This window comes from Lissotriton vulgaris, chromosome 7, assembly GCF_964263255.1.
Source record: "Lissotriton vulgaris chromosome 7, aLisVul1.2, whole genome shotgun sequence".
NCBI classification, from domain to species: domain Eukaryota; kingdom Metazoa; phylum Chordata; class Amphibia; order Caudata; family Salamandridae; genus Lissotriton; species Lissotriton vulgaris.
Genome location: NC_141695.1, coordinates 968806486 through 968832748, shown reverse-complemented (window position 1 = coordinate 968832748; position 26263 = coordinate 968806486). Strand labels below are relative to the sequence as shown.

At 46.6% G+C, this 26263-nt stretch overlaps 1 protein-coding gene across 1 annotated transcript in view; it reads right to left on the bottom strand.

Moving 5' to 3' along the window:
* Nucleotides 1-26263, bottom strand: part of HMMR (hyaluronan mediated motility receptor) — a 488049-nt gene that overhangs the window by 375637 nt on the left and 86149 nt on the right. The window contains exons 5-7 of the mRNA XM_086931406.1: nt 20670-20858; nt 19565-19651; nt 13818-13929 (exon numbers count right to left, since the gene is read on the bottom strand). Of these exons, the coding sequence (XP_086787532.1) occupies nt 13818-13929; nt 19565-19651; nt 20670-20858 (388 nt within the window). The remainder of the gene's footprint in view (nt 1-13817; nt 13930-19564; nt 19652-20669; nt 20859-26263) is intronic.

The following is a 26263-nucleotide window of genomic DNA, read 5'->3' as shown; positions in this document are numbered from 1 at the left end:
GCTGAGGGTGCAACACTGACCGTGGGAGACCCCCGAGTCTAACCCCCGGACCCTAACTCCGAAGACCGATTACCTACCTGGAAACCGAGAACCTCTTTTTCCCCCCCTCACAGGAGGGTAAGCCGACCCCTTTGTCGAAGGCCCCCATGAAACCTGGACAGGCGGGTAAATTAGCTAGTTAGCAAGGTGTGCCAGCTCCAGGCTAGTACCCCTCTTAAGGTGGGCTACAGTGAGGTGGACAAGATTTTTCAGAAGCAGCGGTCTTCATGATGGTATACTTTGGAATTCAGGGAAAGGGTTGTGCCCATTTCCCATAGGAAGTGGTTATTTAGGGGGTATAGTGACCAAGGGTCAGTAGCCCATTGACTATTACCCTACACTCTAACGTCTGCCTTCGAAAAAGACAAGATCTCCTGTAACCTGCAGACCTGGACTAAACATCCAAAAGGAGGCGGCTTGGGGGCCTCCGGAACCACCAAACCAGGCACCTGAAGCAACCATAGCCTCCAATTCGATGTGAAGTGGGCCAATGGTGCCAACAAGTTTCCTAGCCTTCCAGAGCCAGAGCCCAACAAGGTTTCATTCCTCCTGGACTCCCAGATTTTGCCTGCAGCCTCTGCATACAGGCCCCCTCTATCTGGACTGCTCCAGGTAAGGAGAAACCGACCCTTAAGTACACCCGTCACACCTGGACCTTGGAAAAGCGGACTAGAGGTGCCCTCCCCCTCTTCCCTTTTGAGCACTGCAAGACCTGAGCCCTCTTGCTGGTTCAGCTTGACTGGCTTCTTAGATGGAGCATGCAGTTTTTATTTTCTTCCATCGTTTTTATTAATCACTGTGTGCATTTTGCAAATGTCTTGCACTCCTGTGTTTAGCTTAAGACTGCTCCACCGCACTATCCCCTAATAGAGCCCTTTGGGATTACTCTGGAAGGCCCTGTCCATTGGCTGGGGAGCACCTAGGCTCTTTAGACTGTATGAAAATATTTTGGTATATCACATAAAGAGCCAGCTTTCTACACAAGGTCACCAGTTCCAGTGCTCTTTCCCTAAAAGAAGGCCAAATTGCACCCCCATTGGCAAGACCTTTAGCACCTTAAGTGCTTACTAAATGGCAACCAGGACATGGGTATTAGAGGGTCCCTAAGGCCTGCAGCATGCATTGTGCCCAGTCCCCACAAAACTCATGCAGACTACCATTAAGGTTGCATGAAATTATGCAAATAAATGAGAAAAAACGACATGGCACATCCTGAGTGCCACGGGTACTCATAATACGGCCCGGCAGCAGCCCGGCAAGCCTTCCGTAGCGGCCCGCGGACATTGAGACATATTACCCGTGTTAAAAAAAATATATATATCCAAGCGCGTCTGCAAACACTGCCGGTTGCAGAGACACTCAGACTGCTGCTCTGTGGGGCCAGGCGATTCATTCCAGGAGGCCAGAGTGGGGCAGAAGGGGGCGCTAAGAGGTAAACCAAGTCCCATTCATATGCAAATGGTCTCAGCCCAGTGACACAGGCGGGGAGTGAGGGAGGGGAGTGAGGGAAGGGAGGGGAGTGAGGGAAGGGAGGGGAGTGAGGGAAGGGAGGGGAGTGAGGGAAGGGAGGGGAGTGAGGGAAGGGAGGGGAGTGAGGGAAGGGAGGGAGTGAGGGAAGGGAGGGGAGTGAGGGAAGGAAGGGGAGTGAGGGAAGGAAGGGGAGTGAGGGAAGGAAGGGGAGTGAGGGAAGGAGAGTGAGGGAAGGAAGGGGAGTGAGGGAAGGGGAGTGAGGGAAGGAAGGGGAGTGAGGGAAGGGGAGTGAGGGAAGGGGAGTGAGGGAAGGGGAGTGAGGGAAGGGGAGTGAGGGAAGGGGAGTGAGGGAAGGGGAGTGAGGGAAGGGGAGTGAGGGAAGGGGAGTGAGGGAAGGGGAGTGAGGGAAGGGGAGTGAGGGAAGGGGAGTGAGGGAAGGGGAGTGAGGGAAGGGGAGTGAGGGAAGGGGAGTGAGGGAAGGGGAGTGAGGGAAGGGGAGTGAGGGAAGGGGAGTGAGGGAAGGGGAGTGAGGGAAGGGGAGTGAGGGAAGGGGAGTGAGGGAAGGGGAGTGAGGGAAGGGGAGTGAGTGAGGGAGGGAGGGAGGGAAGGGGAGTGAGTGAGGGAGGGAGGGAGGGAAGGGGAGTGAGTGAGGGAGGGAGGGAGGGAAGGGGAGGGAGGGAGGGAGGGAAGGGGAGTGAGGGAGGGAGGGAGGGAAGGGGAGTGAGTGAGGGAAGGAGAGTGAGGGAGGGAGGGAGGGAAGGGGAGTGAGTGAGGGAGGGAGGGAGGGAAGGGGAGTGAGTGAGGGAGGGAGGGAGGGAAGGGGAGGGAGGGAGGGAAGGGAGGGAAGGGAGGGAGGGAGGGAAGGGGAGTGAGGGAAGGGAGTGAGGGAAGGGGAGTGAGGAAGGGGAGTGAGGGAAGGGGAGTGAGGGAAGGGGAGTGAGTGAGGGAAGGGGAGGGAGGGAAGGGGAGTGAGTGAGGGAGGGAGGGAGGGAAGGGAGTGAGTGAGTGAGTGAGTGAGGGAGGGAAGGGGAGGGAGGGAGGGAGGGAGGGAAGGGGAGGGAGTGAGGGAAGGGGAGTGAGGGAGGGAAGGGAGGGGGGGAAGGGGAGGGAAGGGAGGGGGGAAGGGAGTGAGGGAAGAGGGGGAAGGGGAGTGAGGGAAGAGGGGGAAGGGGAGTGAGGGAAGAGGGGGAAGGGGAGTGAGGGAAGAGGGGGGAAGGGGAGTGAGGGAAGAGGGGAAGGGGAGTGAGGGAAGAGGGGGAAGGGGAGTGAGGGAAGAGGGGGAAGGGGAGTGAGGGAAGAGGGGGAAGGGGAGTGAGGGAAGAGGGGGAAGGGGAGTGAGGAAGAGGGGGAAGGGGAGTGAGGGAGAGAAGGAGAGGAAAGGAAAAGGAGGGAGAGAAGGAGAGGAAATGAGAAGGAGGGAGAGAAGGAGAGGAAAGGAGAAGGAGGGAGAGAAGGAGAGGAAAGGAGAAGGAGGGAGAGAGAGGGAGGGAAGGAAGGAGAGGAAATGAGAGGGAGAGAGAGAAGTAAGGAGAGGGAGGGAGACATATATAGATATATATCTGTTAGCTCAGTAGACGAAGGCGTCCGCTGCAGGGACCAGTGTTCCACCTCACGGTCAGTTTTTTTTGTTGCTCTAGCCCCGTCCCTCCCTCACTGACCCCCACCCCCACCGGTGCGGCCTTCTGACACACCACACTGTAAATTTGGCCCCTGAGAGAAGGTTATTGAGTACCCATGCTGTATGCCATGCCAAAGTCACCGCATCTAATATAGAGGTCAGTCACCTCCACAGCAGGACTTATACCCCTAAGGCAGGGGCATTATATTACATGCAAGGACATATTTGCGTGAGTAGATATGCCCCTGTGCTGTCTAGTTCAATTGCTAGATAGTACAAGTGAACTGGGAAGTCATCTTAAGTACAAGTACTGGAACATGGTAATTACAAGTTCCACAGCTACATAATGGCCTCACTGAAACCTATGGTGTTTGGTATCAAACACCTATTCTTAATAAATCCATACTGATGGCAGTAGTGAATGTATTAAAATGTACACCCAGAGGGCATCTCAGGTGCCCCCTGAAAACCTACCAGCCTCTTAGTGTGCTGGCTGACTGGTATTGTATCGTCCAGCCGGTCACCACAGACGTGTTTCTAAACCCCTGCAAGTGAGAACCCACACAAACCAGAAACCATGCCTGCTACAGAGGACTATGTTCACACCTCCAGCAGGATGGCTAGTGATTTAGCATATCAAGGCCAGGGGTTTCAAAGCCCCTGCCGCCTTAGATAGGAGATCCTGGCTCCCCAAGATACAGGAGATGCAACCCTCCTGCTCCGAGGCCCAGGCCAGGCAGGAAATTAGCTATACAAATGGCACCTCCAGGCAAGTCACACCCCTAAGGTGGGCTGCTTGATGTGCTTCATGAAAGAAGAGTTCCATCATCTTGATTTTGGTGGAACTAGGAACTCTGGGACACTGTAAATGCCTACTCACCATAGAAGTGGTTATACATGAGTGTAGTGACCCCAGGGTAAGTAGCCGATTGGAAACTACCCTTCATCTCACCCCTCCTTAACAACCCTAAATTCAGTATTTAGGTGGCCAACTGACTCCAGGAACTTCGATTAGACTGACTCCTAAAGATGGACAAAGCCGAAGTAAGCAAGAACAGGGGGTTAGTTGTTGACATTGACACCAAACTCTGCCAGCTACTGTCCCAACAGTAGCCAACACCAGACTTGTCCTACAGCTGCACATCTACCATAAGCCTTGAAAGGCTGCCAGCACTTGGTCAACCAGCCAGCATCTCCTTTGAAGTGGAAGAGCAAATTCCCTATAGGTAATGACAACAACATCCGGTACACTGATCTGCCCACCACTGGGTCCACTGACGTAGCAGCCACCCAGCAAGAGGTCACCCTACTCCATCTCCCCACTAAATTTGGAGCTGGCTGGAACCCCAAGGAGCCGCAAAACACCAATACCAAGGGCACTGGAGCCTGCTGCAAGCACTAAGGCTTGTTTTTGTTCAGTCCAAACAGGACTGCCTCCAAAACAGACCTGCACGCCCAGGGACTCCACAGGAGGCCAGCTCCACTCCAGAAGAAATCTTGCAGTTTCTTCTCCATTTTCTGCAGGAGCAATGAAAACCGTAGAAGCCTTAAACTAGACCCAAGCGTCTCGATGTCAGTATCTTTCTGAAAGTAGTCTGCACCCTCAGATGAATCACTCAACAGCTAACTGTTCGTGCAAGTGTGCAGATCTCCAATTTGGAACCTTTAGGAGGAAAAGTCCATTACACAGAACGAGGAGGCAGTGCAGTGAAGAATATTCGGCTAAGCCCATGTTGCAGCCCGACATATCAAGGACAGGCACTACACATGCTAATGCAGCAGCCACAGCCCTGGTGGAATTTGCCTTAAACCTTTCTCTAGGCTGCGTTTTGGCCATCACCGATGCTCCCCCAACCCCCGTTAACCCCAAAAAGAGCAGATTGTCCACTCCATCTTATATGATCAATGTAAAAATAAATGGCTTTTAGGGTTCAAACCATGGAGGGGAAAGGTGGAGCAGAGATCCTAAAGGAGTGAGTGCGATTGGGAGAGTGTGCAAGAGTGTCAAAAGGAATACACAGTGAAGGAAAGCACCATATTAAGGTCCCACAAGGGCATCACAAAAGCTTTAGTAGGAAGCGTGTGGACCAAATATTTGAGAAGCATCACTACATGCAATTTGAAAACGGACAGTAGCTGCAAAAAAGGCCATAAAAGTAGAAAAAATACCTTCAACAATGCATACTGCAAGTCGCTGAGCCTGAGAAAAACAGTAAGGCATCCAACATTTTATCCTGCAGAAAGTCAGTGCACTAGGTGCTACGCCAAGCAACAGACTTGTCCTAGCAGTCATAAAAAGATTTGGAAGGATACAGGCTGCAAGGACGACAACCACAACTTCAGAAGGAAGATAGGATAAAGTCTACTAGTGCTTCTCAATCTCCACTCATTGAAGTGTAGATTGTGCAGGCCCTTCTGCTGCGACAGAAGATCCAAGTGGAGGATAGATGCTCTCGCCCAGAAGTGTCTGGTACCACTTTCCTGGCCCAATCCGGAGCCACTAGGATGCGTTGGGACAAATCATTCCGGATCTTCAGAGCTTGGGCACGAGAGGTAGTGGTGTGATGGCGTACACTAGTCCCATGCTCTAGTCTAGGGAGAATGTGTCTCAGAGACCGAGCTTTCTTAGAATGTACATCAGGAAGGCTTTCAATTATAGCCTGCAACTCCAGCAGGTTGCTGGAGACCAGTTTTAGATTTCCACCTCTCCTAGATGAGCTTCTAAACCAGCATTGATTGGTCTATCAGTCAGCTTGGGGTGTGGTACAAAAGGGATTTACCACTGGTTCAACTGTGGATGAGAAACGACCACAGCAAATATTTTGTCATCTCCTTCAAAACCTGGAGGAGTCCTGGAGGTTTCCTTGGTGCTGGGCACTTGGAGACTTCAGATCTCACTGCAGTGCTCACATGTACTACATGGTATGGCCAACGAGCAGGATGCAGGAAATCAGTAAGCAAATGAGCCTCTGATCCATCCTCACCAAGCCCCAGTAGAGAGACAACTTAAACATCTGATCATAGCCTGAATGTCCTGACTCCTCGATCAAGGGAATGCCCATTTTGAGGATGGCTCTGATGAAAGGGACCCTTGGAAAAGGAGTCAGGAATGACTCTGGCATGTTTATCGCAACCCCCAGTGATGCAAGAAGGCCCACATCAGACTACCTTCATCTGTTGCATAACAGGATGATGAAATACAGGGCGTATAAGAATCGGCTGCAGAAACTGCTCAATTGATGAACAAGTATGAAAACGCAGGGTGTTTGGACATCCTGGGACTAGGCTCGAGAGTAGGAACGGGTCCAGGTACTCTACTTCAAGCAAGAGTGGCCCTAAAAGAACTTCCTTTGCTGCTCGGCAACGTACGTTTGGCTCAGCAGTTCTGGATCACCTTTGGGTGTGTAGGAAGCTGGCTATGTATATGTATACCACTAAGTGGTTATATCAAGCAGAGTTCAGAGATATTCCCAGAAGTGTACAGGGCTCAATGTAAACCCAAAGGTATCTAATTGTGCAGTCTTGGGCCTAAAACAGGAGTGTTAAGACATTTGGTATGCACACAGTGATCAATAAAATAAACTACTCAAAAACGAGATCCATACAAATTTTAGAAAAATATGCTGCTTTCAAGTTTTATTTTGAGACCAAGATGTACGCAAAATAGTAAATATGTTGTTCGGGAAAAAAGATTAACACTTTAAAAATAGTGGACAGTACCAATTTCTAGGTTACAAATTAAATTTCAGAGTTATGGGGTTAACACCAATCAAGGTTCAAAACATCAAGAGTGCACTCTGTCGCCCCTGTGCTGCAGAGACCAAATTTTGGGTCACACGCCCAATGTTAATCATTGGAGATAGGGGGTATTCGAAGTTGGACTGCTCACAGTTGAGTAAAGTGGCTGAAGAGGTTGATCTCCTAGAGTTAAGGTAAGTTCGGGGTGGGCACAAGGCCCCCAACTACCCCCCCCCCCCCCACCCCAAAAAACACACATAAAAAAAAAACGCTCACCAAATGATATGAGCGGATTGGAAATACTCAGCAAAAGACAAGTGGAGCACAAGCCACAAAGTCAGCCAAACCTAGACCTATTTAAGGATTTTGAGCCAAGCGGTCTAGTTACAAAACTTGCTTCCTGTGATCTGGAAAGTTAATTTGCTTTGGATGGGTCAATGCTTGGGTGTACAATCAGGAAGACAATTGGCATTCAATGTTCACAGAGCTAACCTGCCTGAGGCAAAGTCGTTGCAGCATATGGATCATACCGGTTTGGTCTCAGTTCTGTGATACAGTGACAAAAGCACTGGCTTTTAATTTAGCTTACTTAACTTACTTAATACTTTATTCGATATGTACATATAAAAGTACAAACAATTCACACATAAAAACAAGATATTTAAAATATTATGTTCATTTCATTTCATTAGATAAGATAAGGTATTTACAATTAAAACGACTGGTTATATAAAAAGTCATAAAGTGCATACACAGTGATGGGCTTAATGGCCAGATTAGGTAACATGGTCTAAGTTGTTACAGAGTTAAGCAGCATTGTGCGTATAAACCAAGCCTTTGCTAAGTACTTAGCAACACTGCATACAATAACCAGAGATGTAGTGTCTGAGAGAATACGAAGGGCTATCCTAAAATCTCTCACACACAACTCCCTACATACAGGCTTTAGCCATCTAGTTCTAGGTACTTTGTATGCTTTACAAGCGAACAGGAAGTGGGGTAGAGATTCACTCGTGGATGGGCAACCAGGACAGGTATGCAAATGGGTCCTCGTTCCTTTCCATCCCTCGATGAATTTATTAAATGGGAGTATCCCATATCTCATTTTCAAGAAAAGATCTGTTTCTTGGGATTTAGATGAAATCCAGAAAAGGTTCGAGCTGCTTAGTGGGCTTATGTTCCATGAATCGGTTAGTTAGCACTCCCCGCTTTATACTTTGATTCCTCTGCCTGCACCCACTCCCAATAGATTTTTTTTTACAAACTCTCCCAAACCTAGGTTCACAACCAACTGCCTCAATTTATTCAACCACTGAATCTTGTTCAAGCCATTCAGGGTGATCAGCTCATCCAAAACCAGGGCATAGTTTGCCAGTTCTGGTGTCGTTCTCGGGCACACCCAGAACAGCAAAGGACGGAGGCGCACTATATCTGCAATTGAATGTTTTCCCAGGTCTGCAAAAAGGGGTTTTAACGGTGTTGAGAGCGGGAGGGAAACTAAGTCCCTCACAAACTTATTGTACGCTCTTACCAGATCCACGGTATTCTCACAGCCCCGAGCCATAGATGGCAGAGGTCAATGCTTTGCCGTCATAGACTTCCAGAGCAGGGGCTACCGGTCTGCTAATAGACACGCGCTGGTTTCTCAAAATAGCTCCAGACGCTCTTTTGAGATTTAGGAGCATTTTGGCAACATGTGAGTCCCATTTCAATCGGTTATTGATTCTGACACCCAGATAGTCAAACTCCTCCACCACCTCTAGTGGGGACCCATTGAGAGTTATGTTTATTCTCCTAGCTTTTTTCGATGCAGACAATACCATCAGTTTAGTTTTGGTGGTATTTACAATGAGCCCCCGCTCATCACAAAACAGACTGAATCTATCTAATAGCCTCTGGAGGCCCGATGGAGTTGGACATTAGGAGGGTGTCGTCTGCAAAGAGGAGGGTAGGTGTTTCCTCCCCCGCCAGGACCGGGTCATCAGCAGAATCATCCCTCAGATGGTCTACCACCCAATTGATGAAGAGGGAGAACAGTGTCGGAGCCATCACGCATCCCTGCCGGACCCCCCTCTGTACAGGCACCCTCCCTGTTGGTTGTCCTTGGGCCCCCCACCTAATTCTGGCGTAGTTATCCTGATGGAGCTTTACAATAAACTCCAAAAGATAACTCGGGAACCCCATGTCCAGCAACACTTCCCAGAGATGATCACGAGGGACCAGGTCGAATGCGTTCTTTAAGTCAATAAAAGCCACATATAGACTGCCCTTCGTGACAGTCACAGATTTCCAATATATGGCACAAAACCTAAAGACCTGATCCATTGTACCCACATTTTGCCTAAAGCCTGCCTGGAAATGGGCGAGTATGTTTCCTTCCTCTATCCAGGACCCCATTCTAGTGACTATGACCCTGCCTACTACTATCTGGATTGTATCAATTAAACGTATTGGTCTGTAGTTGGCAGGGTCTTCCCAATCGCCTTTCCTAAATATAGTAACTACCTCAGCACCCTTCCATGACTCAGGGACAGAGTGTCCCTGGAGGATCATATTCATTAGGAGGGCAATGACATCTGACCACAGCTTGGGTGCATACCGTAATAGGTCACCAGGGAGCCCATCTGGGCCTGCTGCCTTACCAGGGGATATATTCATAATGGCATTGTGTACTTCACTTGCAGAAAAGGGATCAACCTGGCTATGATTCTCTTTTACAAATGCAGTTGGTCCTACCGTAAATTGCTCCGTGATTGCTATATCACAATACAATTTAGCAAAGTAGGTATACCACTGGCCCTCGGTTATATGGTTCGGTATAGGCTCTGCACCCCTTCTCTCTAGTTTGTTTATCAAGTTCCAGAACCTGGTTGAATTTCAGGCAGGACGCTTGTTTGGGTTGCTGCCAGTGTTCCTCCTCCCACTCCTTATTAGTCAGTTTAATACTATTTTGATATTCCTTTCTGGCTACCCTCACTGCTAATTCATCTTTACTCCTAATTGAGGACGATATGGCCTTTCTCTTTGCCCTACAATCAGCTGTGTACCAGGGGGTTCCCTTCTTGCGTACTTTGATCTTTGAGGACCCTCTAGTCTCCCCCATGGTAAAGAAGGTACCAATCTTCTCTATTAGTTTTTTATAGGAGTCAAGTAAATCAAAACTTCGGGCATTCACCTGTGTGGCCGTAGAGGCCAAAAGGTCTCTAATTTCTATTTGTACAAGCTCCTTGATGCTATTCAGATTGTCCTCATGACACATAACTCTATTCCATTTGAGCCTGCGATTGCAATGCAAAGGGATTACTTCTTTAGCAATCATTAGTGGGCCCCTTTCTATTAGCAACTCCCTCCCCCCTTTGATTGTCATGCAGAGTGGATTGTGATCAGTATCCTGCATTTGTTTGACCTCCATATCCACCAGTCTCCCCCAGCATCTAGTATCCAACAGGATATAATCAATGTGAGACGGGTAGCTAAGTCTATTGAACGTCATAGCCCCGTTTGCATCAGAGCGGGTCCTCCCATTTAAAGAGTGCAAGTTATGTTCTAATGTTAAAGCATTTAGTTGTATAGCTTGTGGTGACAACCTCTTGATAGTTGCCAAATTTAGGGGAGGAATCGACTGCCTAGTGTCCTCTACAGTAGTACCCAACACATCATCTTTAGCAAGGGGTTCATATGTGCCTACAATAATATTGGACAAAGGAGGAACACCTGCTAGTGTTCCATCAAGAACTGCTATCGTTGGAGAAATTTGGCCCCACTGGGGTGCCCCTGGCGTATACGCAGAACAATTTCATAGATGAATCAGCGTGGGGACCTTTAAGAGAAATATATAATATGTCCTCTGTTGGCAACTTATGGATCGATACAACCCAATTAAGCGCTACACTAATCCATATGTGGAGGCCGCCAGATGGGCGCCCTCTTCCTATCGAAGTCGCTGGGATAAAGTAGGTCGCATAGCCATTCTTATGTAATGGGATCCTGCTCCACGTTTCTTGAAACAGACCGATCTGAAACCTCGCAATAAATTCATTCCATTCTGGGATGGACAATTTTTTCGAGGCCTGCTATATTCCATGAGACAAGGTTAATTATGTTTAAGTTACCCTCTACAGTTTTAACAGGAGCTTGAGGAAGAATACCCTCCTCTATCATGATTTGATTGTTTATCTCTTGGTCTCCGGTCTCCATCAACCCGATGGGTCCTTTAATGAGTGGCGTCTCCATCCCCGGCACAACAGGACTTACAATGGTGTCAGACTGAAACTCAGTCATTTGACTTAAGCGTGTGCGTGTAACATTATTTGGCTGGCTTCCTATACTTAGTCAATCTATAATATTGAGGTCTGATTCATCCTGATGACTAGCTTTTGACCATAATGGTGACTGTCGGATTTGTATATTTGAATACGCCGGGGGAGATGTTCTATACTCAAGGGACACCAAGTTGTCAGCAATCTCCATATTGTCTAGTTATATTTCTATGCAATCTGTAGCAGAGCTGCACAGGGACAATCTTTTAACCATAATCAAATCTTCCCTGATGACGGACCTGCACCCTCTCACATCTCGCAGCCAGTGAACAGCTTTATTAGAGATGGAATTGCTACTCTCATACGTGTTCGGGCTAAGCTTCAGTACCCCGGTCATAAAGACAGTGGTGTTCATGGGTTTATTAGGTATCCTGCTCTGGGTAATGGGTCTTTCATCCCCCCCGATTTTCCATTTTGTTTGTATCTATTGGGTCTCAGATATTTTTTATTGCTCCCCAAGAAATCATTTGTTCCTCGTATTGGGCCCTTCTGCTTCACTGCCTCTACATAAGAGCTAGGATTGCCACTGCGCCCCAATGCTGCCCTATCATCCTCTATTTGTGGTGTGTTACTGGGAGCCAGCCCTCTTGCTGCAATAAGGCCCTTTGGAGGCGGAATTTGCTTGGATGAGGGTTTCATCCGATTAGGCCTCACCGCTGCTTGGTGATCACTAAAGTGCCCATCATCCCAGTAGCATTGGTACCACTTGCTGATGCTATTCGTGTCTTAAAGGCTTCAGCCGTTGCCGGTGGACCCAGGGATTGAGGGGCGCTTACAACATGCTTTCCTCCCTGCTTATTTAGGTCAATTAGCAATTTTTTTTATTTGCGCTAATTCTGTTCCTAACCATCCCATTTTCTTTAAAATATGACCGTTAAAGTTCAGGCAACTGGGACGTACTACTGTATTCTCTCCGGATGGCTCCACGGGTCTAGAAACTTGTTGTAGTAACTCGCGTAACTTTGGATTCCCCTTCCAGCGCGGCATATCTATTGGAACAAACAATCCCCTCTACTCCTGCAGTCTTGTCCCCACCGACTGTGATCTCTATTATGTTGGATGGAGTCTCCCCAATTCTATTCAAGTTACATCCCTTCTGTGTTTGGATGACGTTAACCGTGATGGGGGTTATTTTAGGAAGATGGATTTCAACAGGACCGGCGTGTGGAGTTTTTTTTAGGAATATAGACTGTATTATTTTATCATTCTTCTGAATTGAGCCCTTTAATGCGGAGTCTGTTACCTAGCTCTTCTGTACTCGGGGGCCCCCTTGAGTATCTCCTCACAATCTTCTACAATTAATTAAATACTTGAAAGGACACAATTAGATGCAGAATGTAGGGATTTAGATTTTTTTTGCGGGTTTGCAAAATCTGAACACCCTTCAATCGACTTTCTTTTCCCCATTGTTGTAATACGCCCTTTAGCCTAAGATAAAAATCCAGCCTCGGCTTCCATACGCTACGAACGGCAGCGACAGGATTCCAACGGCCCATCAATCCAACAGTACCTTGAAAGTCTCTGTAACTGGACAGACTGCTGATCCAGATGAACAGGGGATAGCCCCGCCCATGTCTGTCCCAGACTGTCACAGACTGTCCCGCCCTTGTCCCGGGCTTCTCCTGCGACGCGGAGGATAGACTGTTCTTAAAAGCGCCTCCAGGCGCGGAAGTCTTGTCGCGCGGCTTCCTGCCGCAAAGCCCCCTGGATGTTGTGGTCTCTCCCTCAACAGCGGCCGCCCCGAGGTGGACGAGGCTGCGGCAGCGAGGGGGAGACAGGTGCTGGGGGCTGTGAGGAGAGCTGCTGGTGGCAAAGTAAGGGGCTCGTCAGCGTCGTAGTGGCCTCACAGATTGATGAAGCAATTAAATTTAGCAGACAAAACTTAAACTACATAACAATGGAGAACATTGAGTCAAAAAGAATTTGGAATCAGGCAGCAAAGAGCTACATGGATGAATAGATTTGAAGAAGTCAATGAAGTGTGGCTTCTGCAGTAAAGTTCAGCTGGTATGGCAGAAGTGGTCTTATTATGCAACTGCCACATCTAGTAGCTGTGCTTATTCATTGATGGAAGCTTAGGCGATTAATCTCTTCACATGTTGTGGCCAATGTGCATGTGAACATTTGGAATTTTACAACAGCACTGGACTAGTCCCCAAGGAGGATAAGTGAAGAGATTACAGCACAAGCAAAACTATACACACTAACAGAAATGTAAAAAGTCAGTAATAAGGCTAAGGGCATACCTTAGTAATTGAAAAACATGGTAACCCAACTAACTATGCATATATAACATTTAAAAAAGTCAGTGAAGCCTAGGGATGGAGTGATGGCAAATGTAAGAATAGCACAAGACAAGGACTGGAACTGAAGAGCTGGACAAATTGGTCAATGTCATATGACACTAACCTAGTATACAGGTTCCTTCAACAGAGGTATTCAGTCTTGCACAAGTCAGTGTAGGATATTCAGGGCTAAGAAATTCACCAAACAAGACAGTTAAAAATATTATATAAAAATAAAACTGAGAGAATAGTTATTGGCAGTGATCCATCCAGGGGCAAAAAGTGCAGAGACCTGCCACTCATTACAAACCTAGGTCCAGTTCCTAGACAAGAACTACGTGTGCTTACCTAGATACTTGTTCTTTTCTTGCAATGCATTTAAAGTAGTTTTAGAGGCCTCCAAATCGTTGTTCAACACTTTGATCTGCTCGTCAAAGTTTATCTGGTGAGAACAGAGCTCCTAAAGGGAATAGTAAAGGTTTTTAATCAAGCCAATAGAAGTAAGTGTACAAAGAGCACCATAATATCAACAAACTTTCAACAAGCTCACTGAATGAAGACCAACGGAGTGATCTAAGACTAACAGGGCTAATGTGTTCCAGCTCTCAAAACATTTTGTAAGCAAGAAAACTGCCCTTCAAAATCTGTAGTTCAATCTTTAGTACCAACACCCCCGAACTGAATTACCTGAAGCGGGAAGGGAGTAGATTAGCATAGGAAACTTGCTCTGTGTAGGATATCACAAGGTAGTAATACAGTGCACAGAGTCCAGGGGTTCCCCAGAAGTGTACACGGCTCATTTTAAAACCCAAAGTTCTCTATTAGTGGTAGTGTGGGCGAGCAGCATTAGGCCTCACAAAGGAGTACTATGCATTTATTGGACACACGACTCAGGAAGGAGATCAACACTAATTTTATAAAACTACTGTTTGTACTATTTTAAGGTTTCAGTTTTCGTAATAAGGCATGTATGTTTTTAATTAAAATACTTTCCACTTTCAAAAGTGGACAACCTTTTTTCAACCTGTCCAATGTTATCCTATGGAGACAATAATATTGCGGTTAAACAGGTAAGCATTGACCTTTCAGTCTTCTGAGCCAAAAGTCAGCAAGGGCCAGGGGTTAGGCAAGTACCAAGGCTGCACCACCAGCAGCCCAGGGATGGCTGGGTGCAGAGGTCAAGATTGGAGTTTGACACAATGCTTTCCTATGAAGACAGATGGAGGTGCCTGGAGCAGAACTGCTTGCAGGTAAGTAAATCAGTTGCAGGGGCCAAGCTTTTGGGGTTAGCACAAGAACGAGAGGGGTGGAGGGTACGGTGTAAAGCACAAGGCAGCACCCAACATACACCACCAGTGGCACAGGGGGTGGCCGGGTGCAGGGTGCAAATTAGACGTTGGGCTCCTACTGCTCTTAAATGAGGATTTGCTTGTAATTAAAGAGGCTGCAGGTGTGGCATCGGAGGATGTTGGAGGAAGACCACTGAACCACTGACAGAGGAGAGTTGGAATGTAGGGGGGGGGGGGTAAGAGGAGCGTCTAAGTTCACACTACAGGCACCGTCGTAGAGGGCAGGAGAGGTCAGCCAACGTTGGACACTAGATCAGGTTCGCCAGGGAGACGTCACTGAACAGGTGAGCCTCTCTCGGGTTGTGGGCATCCAGAGTGGACTGGGGACCAAGATTCACCCTGATCTGGAGTCTTTGGACAAGGCAACAGTCCTCCCTGGGATTTTGGAGGTCGCTGTTGCCAGACAGGTGGAAGGTTCGTTGAAGCTTGATACTGGCTGGTAGGGCCGGGGTCAACCAGTTGTCTTCTGGATTCTGCTGCAGGGTGTCTTCTCTCTTAAGTAGTCGTAGATCTGAGGATCAGGTCTGCGGTAGCCACGTAAATACCCTATTTGGGAGGAGTTTCAGGGGAGTAGCAGTTCGAACCAATGGCCACCTTACCTTGGGTGTCTACACTATTATGCCCACCCTCCTGTGTGAAGGGTCAAACCTAGCCCTGATTGGACCCCCTCCCCCCCCCCCTCCCAAACTTCAAGATCGAGGGGACTGAAGGTTGTGCTTCACCTCAGGGGTGGGGTTGGCAGTGATGGGCACACACAGCTTTTTAAAATTTTCCTGCCCGAAGTGGGAAGCAAACCAGGGGCTGCCATCTGCTGCTAGCAGCAGAGGCTGGGGCTCGCGTTACAAAGGAGGCAGGCCTTTGAGCCTTCCCTCTTCGAGTTCTGGCCCATCCTAGGGGGGGGGTGGGGGGGTGGGGGGGGGGGGGGGGGGGGAGGAGGCATGACACCTCTGCCCAGGATGTGCATGGTATCGGGTCCCAGATAGCAGGGGCTCTCTACCAGGTGCCCAGAAATTTATCTGGTTGTGGTTGGCTACCTATAGCCTGTCAGAGACCACACCAGGTTAGGTAGGGATTCAGGGGGAACCTCTGAGGAGTCCTCTGGGTACATGGTACAATAAATCCCACAAAGGCATCAATGAGTATTTACTGAACGGAGTAGTTTGGTATCAAACGCTCCAATATTAAGTAAAGCCATCATGGTGCTGTGGAACTCTAGCTATTGAGTTCCCAGTCCATGTACTCTATGGCTTCCCTGGCACTTACAATATTGGGACATGGTGCCAAATATTGTAGGGGCATAACTGCTCATGCAGATATGCCCTCACTTCTAGTATAGTGAACCCTGCATTTGGGTTGTGAGGCCTGCTAGAGGAATGACTTATCTATGCTGGCAGGCAGTGCTGGCTGGCTGGCATGGCACCCTGGTAAGGTGACATGTTGACTGTCATGGTCTCCCTCACAGGGAGAAAGAAAGTGACTGTAAAAAGCTGACCCAAGTAAGGTACAGTGTGTACAGAATCCACAGTCCCCAGAGGTTTGGCAGAGGCTTAAGTTAGATATAACCTTACTCTCTAAAGTGGTAGCTTGGTCGAGCAGTAAGGCAGTATCAGGGGACAGTGTAAAGCATTTGTTGTACACACTCAGTCAGCAAAAGGTTTCACACTCAAGAACTGAACTCTAGGCCAATGGTTTTGTATCAAAAGATATTGTTTTATTTTAGAACCAACAAGGTATCAGTATGAGTTACTTTGGTTAATTACTTTTCAAATAGGCAATAGACTGATTGCAATAGACTATGATTACAATAGATACAGTTGTTGCAATAGGCAACACAATTTCAAACAATGCAACATTGAGCTCAATGGGAATTTCCAGTTAAATGCAATTAGTTACTTTAGAGATTACTGGTCTAACCTCAGGACTGTATCCTAGATTCAATCCTGGGACAGGTCATGTAAACAGTTAAGAAAAAGTGTTTTGGTTACAGTATTGATTTGTAAGGAATATTATTGTATTTTAAAAGTTGACAATTAGAAACTTTTCCAGTTTAAATTACCAATGTTATGCTATGGAAGGAAATTCAATTTGCAGGTGAAGTATTTTCACGTTACTTTGGTAATCAGTTCTGGGCTCCTAGGTTCAGCACTGGGACATTATCTAAAACAGGCAAGTAATTACGTTTTTATCGTTGGCACTATTTTTAAAGAATATTTGTAAGTTTCAAAAATAGACACTAAGAAACTTTTCCAGCAAAAGCAGACAATGATATCCTAGGGAAGGAAATTCAAGTTATTGGTAAGTACGGTTAAAATGACTTTTGATGGTCCGTACTGGGCTGAAAGATGCAGCACTGAGGCCTCTCCTGAAACTGAGTAAATCAGAATTCGTTCGGTTGATTTTAGAGGATTTTAAAGTTTCAGAACTCCACACTTAGAAGAATTTCCAAGTGAAACCAGTCAAGGTTAGCCTACAAAAGAAAAGTGAGTTATCTGCTTTTAGGCAAGTACTCTACTGGCAGAGTTAAGATTGAGCATAGACTCCGGGGTCTCCCTGGGTCAGGAAGGTACAGTTGGTAAACCCTCAGCAGCACTGGGGCAGCTGGGTGCAGAGGCAGTTAGGCCCGATGTTATCCAATAAGAAGCAGTGGGCCTTCGGTTGGTGGCTGCTGGCTAGCAGCCCATGCGAATGTGGGAGCTGGGCTCCTGGTCACTTGCTCAGGGTAAATGGGGTAGTAGGTTAGGACCAAGGTTGTACTCGGGCGGCTGGGTGCAGGGTGCTGTTGAGCAGTCGGGCGCTCAATGTTATTCAATGGAGATCTTGAAAAGGGAACAAAGGCTGCAGGCTCGGGGACGAAGATTTTTCAGGAGCGACCAACACTTCGAGGGGTAAGTTGGGATCTTGGAGGATAGGTGGGCACCCGGAGTTGGCAACAGGAAGCCGGGAGTCACCGGTGTGCCTTGACGTCGCAAATTCTTACCCTCTGCTGGTCGCGGTTGGAGGCACTGGATTGCAGGTCAGAATCGCCGGGACGTCCTCAGGTTCCTTGTCCACTCTGGCACAGGCCGGGCTCGGCGGGTTCAGAGTGTGCTGGATTTGCGGTTCCTGGCTGGCACCAGGGGGATTGCTGTTTGAGCAGAACCACTGCTCATGGAAGTCCCAGTCTCTAAGAGGGTCAAGGCAGGCAGGTCCTCAGGGGTTCTTGAGGTTGCTGTCCGCAGGAGACGCTGGGATTTAGCAGGAGCAGGTTCAAGGATCAACAGGCCGGTAGGGCTAGGGCAAAGTCAGTTGGCGTAGTCCTAGTTAGCAGCTGAACGGCAAGTCTTCTTTGGTCCTTTGTTTCGAAATCGGGATCTGAGGATGTCTGTCTGTCCATCCTCAAGATAGCTGGAGCCCGGAGTTGTGCTTCACTTCTCCCACCTGAGGGGTGGAGTTGGCACCGGCTGACACACCTCCTTTCCTCAGGCAGGGTTTCCCGCCAGTTTTCCCACCAGAGTGGGGGTCAGAACCAGTGGGGGCCAGTTCCTGAGTACAGCAAGTGGTCTGGAGAAGCTCACAAAGGCAGTATGCCTTTGAAGCTTCCACCTGTCCATCCTAGGGGAGGAGACCTAGCACCTCACCCCCAGGATGTACATTGTTGCAGGCCCAGGAGAGCAGGGGGCTCTCCACCCAGGGGCCCAGCAACAGGTCTGCTGTGTGGCAGCCTAGGAAGCCTCTCAAACAAGACGTGGATTCTGAGTTAGGTTTCAGAGGGCGTCTCTTAGATGACCTATGTAGTGCATTTTACATTAAATCCCACACTGGCATCAGTTTGGGTTTAACGTGCTGAGAAGTTTGATATCAAGCTTGTCAGTCTTCAGTGTAGCCATTATGGTTTTGTGGAGTTCGTAATGACAACCTCCCACCGACATATACTCTTAATGGCATTACTGCACATTACTGGGCACTGTAGGGGCAAGGGGCTCATAAACCTGTGCACACACCACTGGCATAGGGAACCCAGCTAGAGGGGTGACTGATGTTTGCCAGAGCAGGGGGTTTGTGGGCATGGCACACAGGGATGTGTGCCATGTCGACTCTGCTCAGTTCTGCACCGGGACACTCAACCTGCAAAGGCTGTGTGTGTGGGTGTGTCAGGGTGCAGGGCCCCTAAGGGTGGCACAGTAAGTGCTGCAGCCCTTAGGGGTCTTCTCTGGTCACAATGCCCTGGGTACATATGGTACCATTTACCAGGGGCTGATATGTGGCCAAAGATGCCAATTGGGTTTTAGCTTCAACATAGTTTTAGGGAAGGAACGCAGGCCCTGAGAACCTGATTGGCAGGAGCCCATGGTACACTCTCAAAGTTCATCAGCAATTCAGTAAAAAGTGGGGGCATACCGTGCAAGAAAGATGGCACTTTCTCACACAGGGGCATGAAAGCTGCCAGCACAGTGGCACTGTCGCAGTGAGATGGGTCTTAAAGGAACCTCTTGCGCTTCCAGGCCCTAGGTACCCAAGGTACCATTTACTAGGGAATTACAGGAGGCAGAACTACCAATTAGGGGGGTTTGTTTTAGGGAAGGAGCACCGGCACAGGGGAACTGGTTGGCAGGGACCCTGTGCACTACATTAGAAACCCATCAACACCAGGCAAAAGTTGGGGGATAACCATGCAACAGAGGCACTTACTCACAATGAGAAACAATGTGTGGGTCGGAGGGGTTGAACTACCTCAGTAAAAATATTAACACAAACATTTGAAGTTACCTTATCCTTAACCTCAAGCTTATTCTTGGCTTCCATCAATTCCACACAAAGGCTGTTAATCTTTTTCTTTGTGCTGTCATCTGAAAACTAAAACAGAAGTTACAAAATTCAGCAAAAGCATTAGAGACACTGGTCAAACCAATATTGTTTTTACAGCATAAGACAATCTATTGGAAGGTGGATGAGCTAGATGCCCCCCACAGCGCAGAGTTGGGCCAAAGACATACAGAACTGGGCAACAGCAGAGCTAAACCACATGAAGAGTTAGTAGAGATGACAAGCTGGAAGAGGACGCGAGGTCCTGGTACGCCATGATTATAGATGTTTCCATGAAAGGGGTCCTCACCCCACAAGAGATGGAGGGGTCTCATGCAGGCCACCATGGTTCTGGGATGATGATAATACTGTCTGGGAGTACCCAGGAACATGTCCTACCTCTGAATGGAATGTACTGCCATTTTCGGTATAATCTACTGTGATGTATAATTGCTGTTATGATTTTACCGTGATTCTAGATGACCAATAAATATAATAAAAGTAAAAAACCTATTGGAAAAATAATTCCTGAAAACTAATTAAAGGACTAGAAGTCAAAGGAAAAACTCACTAGTGCCAACAGTTAAATGTCAATTGTATTTGTTCGGCGAGTAAGTGTTTAATTCTACTAACGTTACTGCAAGAAAATAAAAGGTTTGCATTCGACTCAGACAAGACACAATCCGTCTATACAACGTTTTTTTTTTCTTCGTTCCTAGCTACTTGCAGGAACGAAAGGACATTTGGAAGACCAAACTTTCTATTTGGGAGATGTAACTGACTCCACAACCTCAAGTGGTCAGAAAAAATTATATAACATTTAAATGCAAAAGGATAAGTGAACCACCAGTAGCTGCAGTCTAAATGTGTGCATCAGCGCATCTGTCCCAAGTAGTTGTACAAACTGCTCAATTAAAATCACAGTAGCCCAACATCTTTAAAATTAGAAGCCCATTCTTTTTTTAAACTACTGATTGTGGCAGATCAACCATAGAGTTTGACAAGTTCCAGGGGACTGACTAGCATTACTAGCTGTTCCCAGCGATTCCCAATCTAGAACAAGTCTTACTTTGACTTTCATTAACTCATTAGCCTTCTGCAAGTCAGCAAGCTGTCTTTCCAATGATACTATGCTAGCTGCCAGAGCCGATTTTTCTCGAATTGCTGCAGTCAGTTTAGCTTCAGTCTTCTTAAATTCCTCCTCAAGGTCATGGAGTCGCTTGTCCTGTTCACCACGCTCTTTAACCAAGGACCGGATCTGGAAGAACAGCAAGGAGTCAACGGTTCATAATAGGAACAATGTAAATGTTCTAGATTATTCAACGTGTGCATAAATAGCCGCTAGTCCTGCATAGCATTTCCACCTTACTTGGAACTAGTGAAAAACCATACCATTTGGTGTTGGCTATTGGGCTAAGCATTATTTTGATATTAATCAAAGGATTAAAACCCACTCCACCCAAGCCACCTTCTCACCCCTAGTATTTTTTAATTTATTTTTCAGGCACAAATTACCCTGTGCATGAAAGTTAAATGGGGTAGACCACTGTGCACCTCAAAATGTTCAGGCCACCGCACGCTAAGTGTCAAATTAAAATAAACTTGTCCTAAATCCTTGGTAACGCAACACAAAGCAGTCAGGATTAAATAAAAGGGAATGTAGAAAGCATGTAAACAGTGCACTAGGAAAAGTCAAAACGAAAAAAAAAACCCTGTTAAACTAAACTATCAATTTTGAGAGCGACATATTAGGAGTAAAATACCAAAATGACAAAAATCCATTAAGAACCAGATTGTTTTCTTCTTGGAAGGTTTTATCAGGTTTATTATACAATTACAATAAGAAACAAACACCATGTTGAAAGGTTCTCAATGTAATCAGCACTATCAATATCTGTGTAGCCCTGCAATGCTTAATTCAGTAGGATGAACATTATCCATCAGCCCTTTCCATAACTTCACAATTAGTCACTAGAAATGCATACACACACTTCAATGCATTTATGTTGGGAGCTCATGTGATGAAAACTGCAGGTTTTCGTTCATTCAAAATTCTCAAAAAGCCCCTCATCCCATTTTGTAATTTCATTTTAATCTCCTCAGCTACACACAATTCGCCTGAATCCTGCAGCCAACTATCTAGCCAGAATTGTAATTTTAGCGCTTAACCAATGTATTGCCAGTCACCTCCTGGCTAACAGTAGCATTAATTAACAAATAAATAAAAGCAGACTTCATTTACTTTTTGTGCAAGTGGCTTCTATATCTAGCAAGGAAACCTGTGGAAGAAGCGGTTATTCTACACTTATATTTTTGATATCTGCGTTTCACCTGCGCCCAGTAATCAAATTTAGGGAAAGGCCCAGATAAGGTGACAATGTGGCCTCAGATGGAGTACATTTAGGACCCTAAAGATCTATTATGTGCTAATACAAAAATAGGGCAACCCACTAGTCCCCAAGGAACTGGGTATAATCAATAACAAAATACAAGTGTACCTTGAGGAATCATACATCTATAACTTGATGCTTCAAACAGTCAAGTGCGTGAACATTTTTTTCAACAATCAGGGAATTTCTCATGAATTTGTATTTTATACTTTGTATATATTTGATTCAATCAATTATATCAGAAAAAAAAAAAAATCGACGACACGTAAAAACACAAGACTAATCAGGGCTGTACCCTGATTAGTCTTGTGTTTTTACGTGTCGTCGATTTTTTTTCTGCATGTATCCTGATGATTCGTCTTGTGTTTTTATGGGCCTGTTCTAGATTGTAGGTTCCAGAAACTAGAAAGATATCTGGAACCTACATCTTACCTTCATGTAAGATCTCCGGTTATATGGTGGTTTTGGTCACTACCAATCACGGTCGGATTTTTAGGACTAGTGGTACAGTTGATAAGTAGTGGTTTTGCAAGTCCACAAACATTAACAATTGTAGTTTGGTGTGGTTTTTAGTCACGCACTTGTCTGTTTTTTTGCACATAGGGTGAATTTAATTCCATTATCAAATGGAGTTAAGAGCAGACAATGGTATTGAACTCCGGGTTTTTCCACATGTTGATTATGAATGTTTTTATTGTATTAGATTTATGGTGCAACGTTACCTTCCTGAAGATGGTCTCGTGGATCTTGTAGACCGTTAGAGACTGAAACATCGAAGCTATTACATCCTTTTTGTTTTCATTTAGGTTTGCTGATGCACAATGAAATCAATGTAAATAACAGCGCCTCAGCAACGTCGGAATCCAGGAGAAGGCACTGGATTGGATCGTCTCCTTCCTCGACGGAAGAACACAGAGAGTCCGCCTACCACCGTACAAGTCAGAGGCCACCGAGCCCTACTCTCTTCAACGTCTACATGAGCCCCCTCGCGGCCATCGCACGCCAACACAACCTCAACAATTTCCTACGCCGACGACACCCAGCTGATCCTCTCCCTGACCAACGACCCCGCCGCCGCCAGAGCCAACCTGCACGAAGGGATGAAAGAGGTAGCCGAGTGGATGACGACGAGCCGCCTGAAACTGAACTCTGATAAGACGGAGGTCCTCATCCTGGGCTCCTCGCCATCCGCCTGGGACGACTCCTGGTGGCCCCCCGCCCTGGGCACCGCACCCAAACCGACGAACCACGCACGCAACCTGGGCTTCATCCTGGACTCCTCCCTCTCCATGACCAGGCAAGTCAACGCCGTCTCCTCGTCATGCTTCGACATCCTGCGCATGCTTCGGAAGATCTTCTGGTGGATCCCCACGGAGACCAGGAAGACCGTCACCCAGGCCCTCGTCACCAGCCGACTGGACTACGGCAACGCACTCTACGCCGGAACCACCGCCAAGATCCAGAAGAGACTCCAGCGCATCCAGAACGCCTCAGCCAGACTCATCCTCGACATCCCACGGCACTGCCACATCTCCGGACACCTAAGAGACCTGCACTGGCTCCCGGTCAACAAGAGAATCACCTTCCGCCTCCTTACCCACGCACACAAAGCTCTCCACGGTCAAGGCCCGAGCTACCTCAACAACCGCATCAACTTCTACGCTCCCAAACGCCACCTCCAATCTGCCAGCCACGCCCTCGCCGCCGTCCCACGCATCCGTAGAGCCACTGCAGGAGGAAGGTCCTTCTCCTACCTGGCCGCCAAGACCTGGAACTCCCTCCCGGCCGACCTGCGCCTGACCCAGGACCACCTCCCCTTCAGGAAGAAGCTCAAGACCTGGCTGTTCGAGCAGTAGCGGCGGAATTGTAGGGAAGGCACTTAACCCTATTTAAAGAAAGATTTTCTTCAACAAAACCCTAATCAGACTAATTGTGTCCCAAAACATACTTCTTTCTCTGACACAGCATCTTCAAGCTCTGACAAATACCAGCCGAGGGAGTACTCCAAACTACAGATTTGGAAGAGTGCATAATCCTTTCTTAAAATCAAGAGGCCAACTACCAAAGAGAGGTTGGGCTCGGAACACGAGAAGAGGCTGGTTCAGGAACCAGCACACTCTGGGGTTCCGCCAAAGAAACGGTTACTACGAATGGTAAATTCAACCATTAATGAAAATACCAGTAATGGCCAATCAGACTAATCCAACTATGGAAATAGTGCCTATTTTTAATTAGTCTACACATGAACTAAGCTAAAACAAAGATTGAGCTCTTGAGCAATGGTTTATCCTTTGTTCCAACCAATAGAAACTACTCATTTGCCACCCAAGTTGAAATGTATAAATTCTTCAGAACATTATGGTTAAAATATTTTTTCAGTAAGACTACTTTGACTACACAGAACAACATTACTGGTTTACGATGTTCTTCTAGATTCTTTCCAGCAACTAACCTTATGCCCAATGAACTTCTTACTTTTGAGAATGTTGTCTTAACTGAGGTAGAACAAATGTTCCAAGAAGGAAAAAAAATTTAATACAATTTTTCCAAGGACCAACATCTGACCTTGGGAGCACTTGCCAGTCGGGTTGATATAATTGTTAAACTGGCTGACAGGTGTGGTAGCACCATCATACAGGATAAGACCGATTATGATGCAGAAGTACTAAGGAGACTGAATAATCCACTATATTATGGAAAATTAGAGAGATCCTACTGAGATCAGGAAAAAATTGCAAATCTTACTGTTCAAGGTTGTGAAGGTCTTTGGCTTAGCCAGAAGGAATTTGAATATTTAAACTAAAATAAGATACTCTATACCAGCGTTGTATACGCTACCTTTATAAATAAAGATCCATAAGGATAGTACACACCCTCCTGGCAGGCCCATTGTTGCTCGTTGTCAATCTATTCTAAAGCCATTGGCTGAGAATACCGATTTTCTTAATCAAATCCTTTGTTCCCCTTACACTATTTCATACCAGGGATAGTTCAGATGTTATAACACAATTGGAAGGTCAACCATATGATACACATATATCCTTATGACAATGGATATAGAAAGCTTGTATACAAGCATACCCCAAGCAGAAGCTATCAGTCATTAGAGATGTTTTGGACGAGAGACCTTGTCCACACCAGGTCCCTACTGATTTCATTGTAGATTGTGCTAAAATTGCTCTAGAACAAAACTATTTTATGTTTAATTGAGAGTTCTATGGCCAAGGGAAAGGCATGGGCGCAATGTTTGCACCACATAGCGAATCTGTTGCTTTTGAAGATGAAGTGATTTACAATATTAATCCCCTTTATTCCCATATACAGAAATATCGGATATACATTGATGTATGTTTAATATGGGAAGGCACCTTAACTTAATTACATGAGTTTCACTCTTGGCTAAATGAGCAGGATACCAAGCTGCAATTTACGATTGAATGTAATAAACGGTCATACGGTTTCCTAGATTTAACCATTTAGAATGAGGAGGGTCGGTTATCTGTGAGCCTCTATACAAAACCTACAGTGAGGAATACACCGTTAGAATATCCGCGCAACTTGCGCGATAATCTCCCTTTTGGGCAGTTTTTGCGTATTAGACGCAACTGTACAAGAAGGGAGGAATATTTTAAAGAGGCTAAAGTGTTACAATCTACGTTGGTGATGAAAAACTACCCTTACAGCTTAGTGAAACACTCGATAAAACAGGCTTGGTATTATTACCGACATGCCTTACTACAAGTGAAAAATCATCCGGAAAGGGAATCTGATTCGATCACCTGTGTCACAACGTTTGGAACAGAGTCCACTATAATAAAAAAAAATTGTGTTGAAAACTGGCACCTTATACAAAAAAATGGAACCACAATTAAAGCAACCGAGGTTTGCTTTTAAAAAGGGCCAGAAATTTAAGAGATCATTTGGTAAGACCATACAATGAACCTGCTCCAGTAACTTTACAAAATATGTGGGGTTTAATGCCTGTAGTGGGGAATTATCCATGTGGACATTGTGCAGCCTGTGCAACCACAATGGTTGCAAAAGTGTGTATTCTAAATGAAAAAAAATGGATTTTGCGACACCATTCGAATTGTCTGTCCAAGAATGTCATTTACTGCATACAATGCCCGTGTTCCTTATTCTACATTGGGAAAACAAAAGAGGTGAAGAAACGAATTATGCAGCACCAATCGCGCATTCACTGCAAAATTACAACTGTACCATTGGTTGAGCATTATTTAAACAACTCGCATACTCCCTCAGACATGAAATG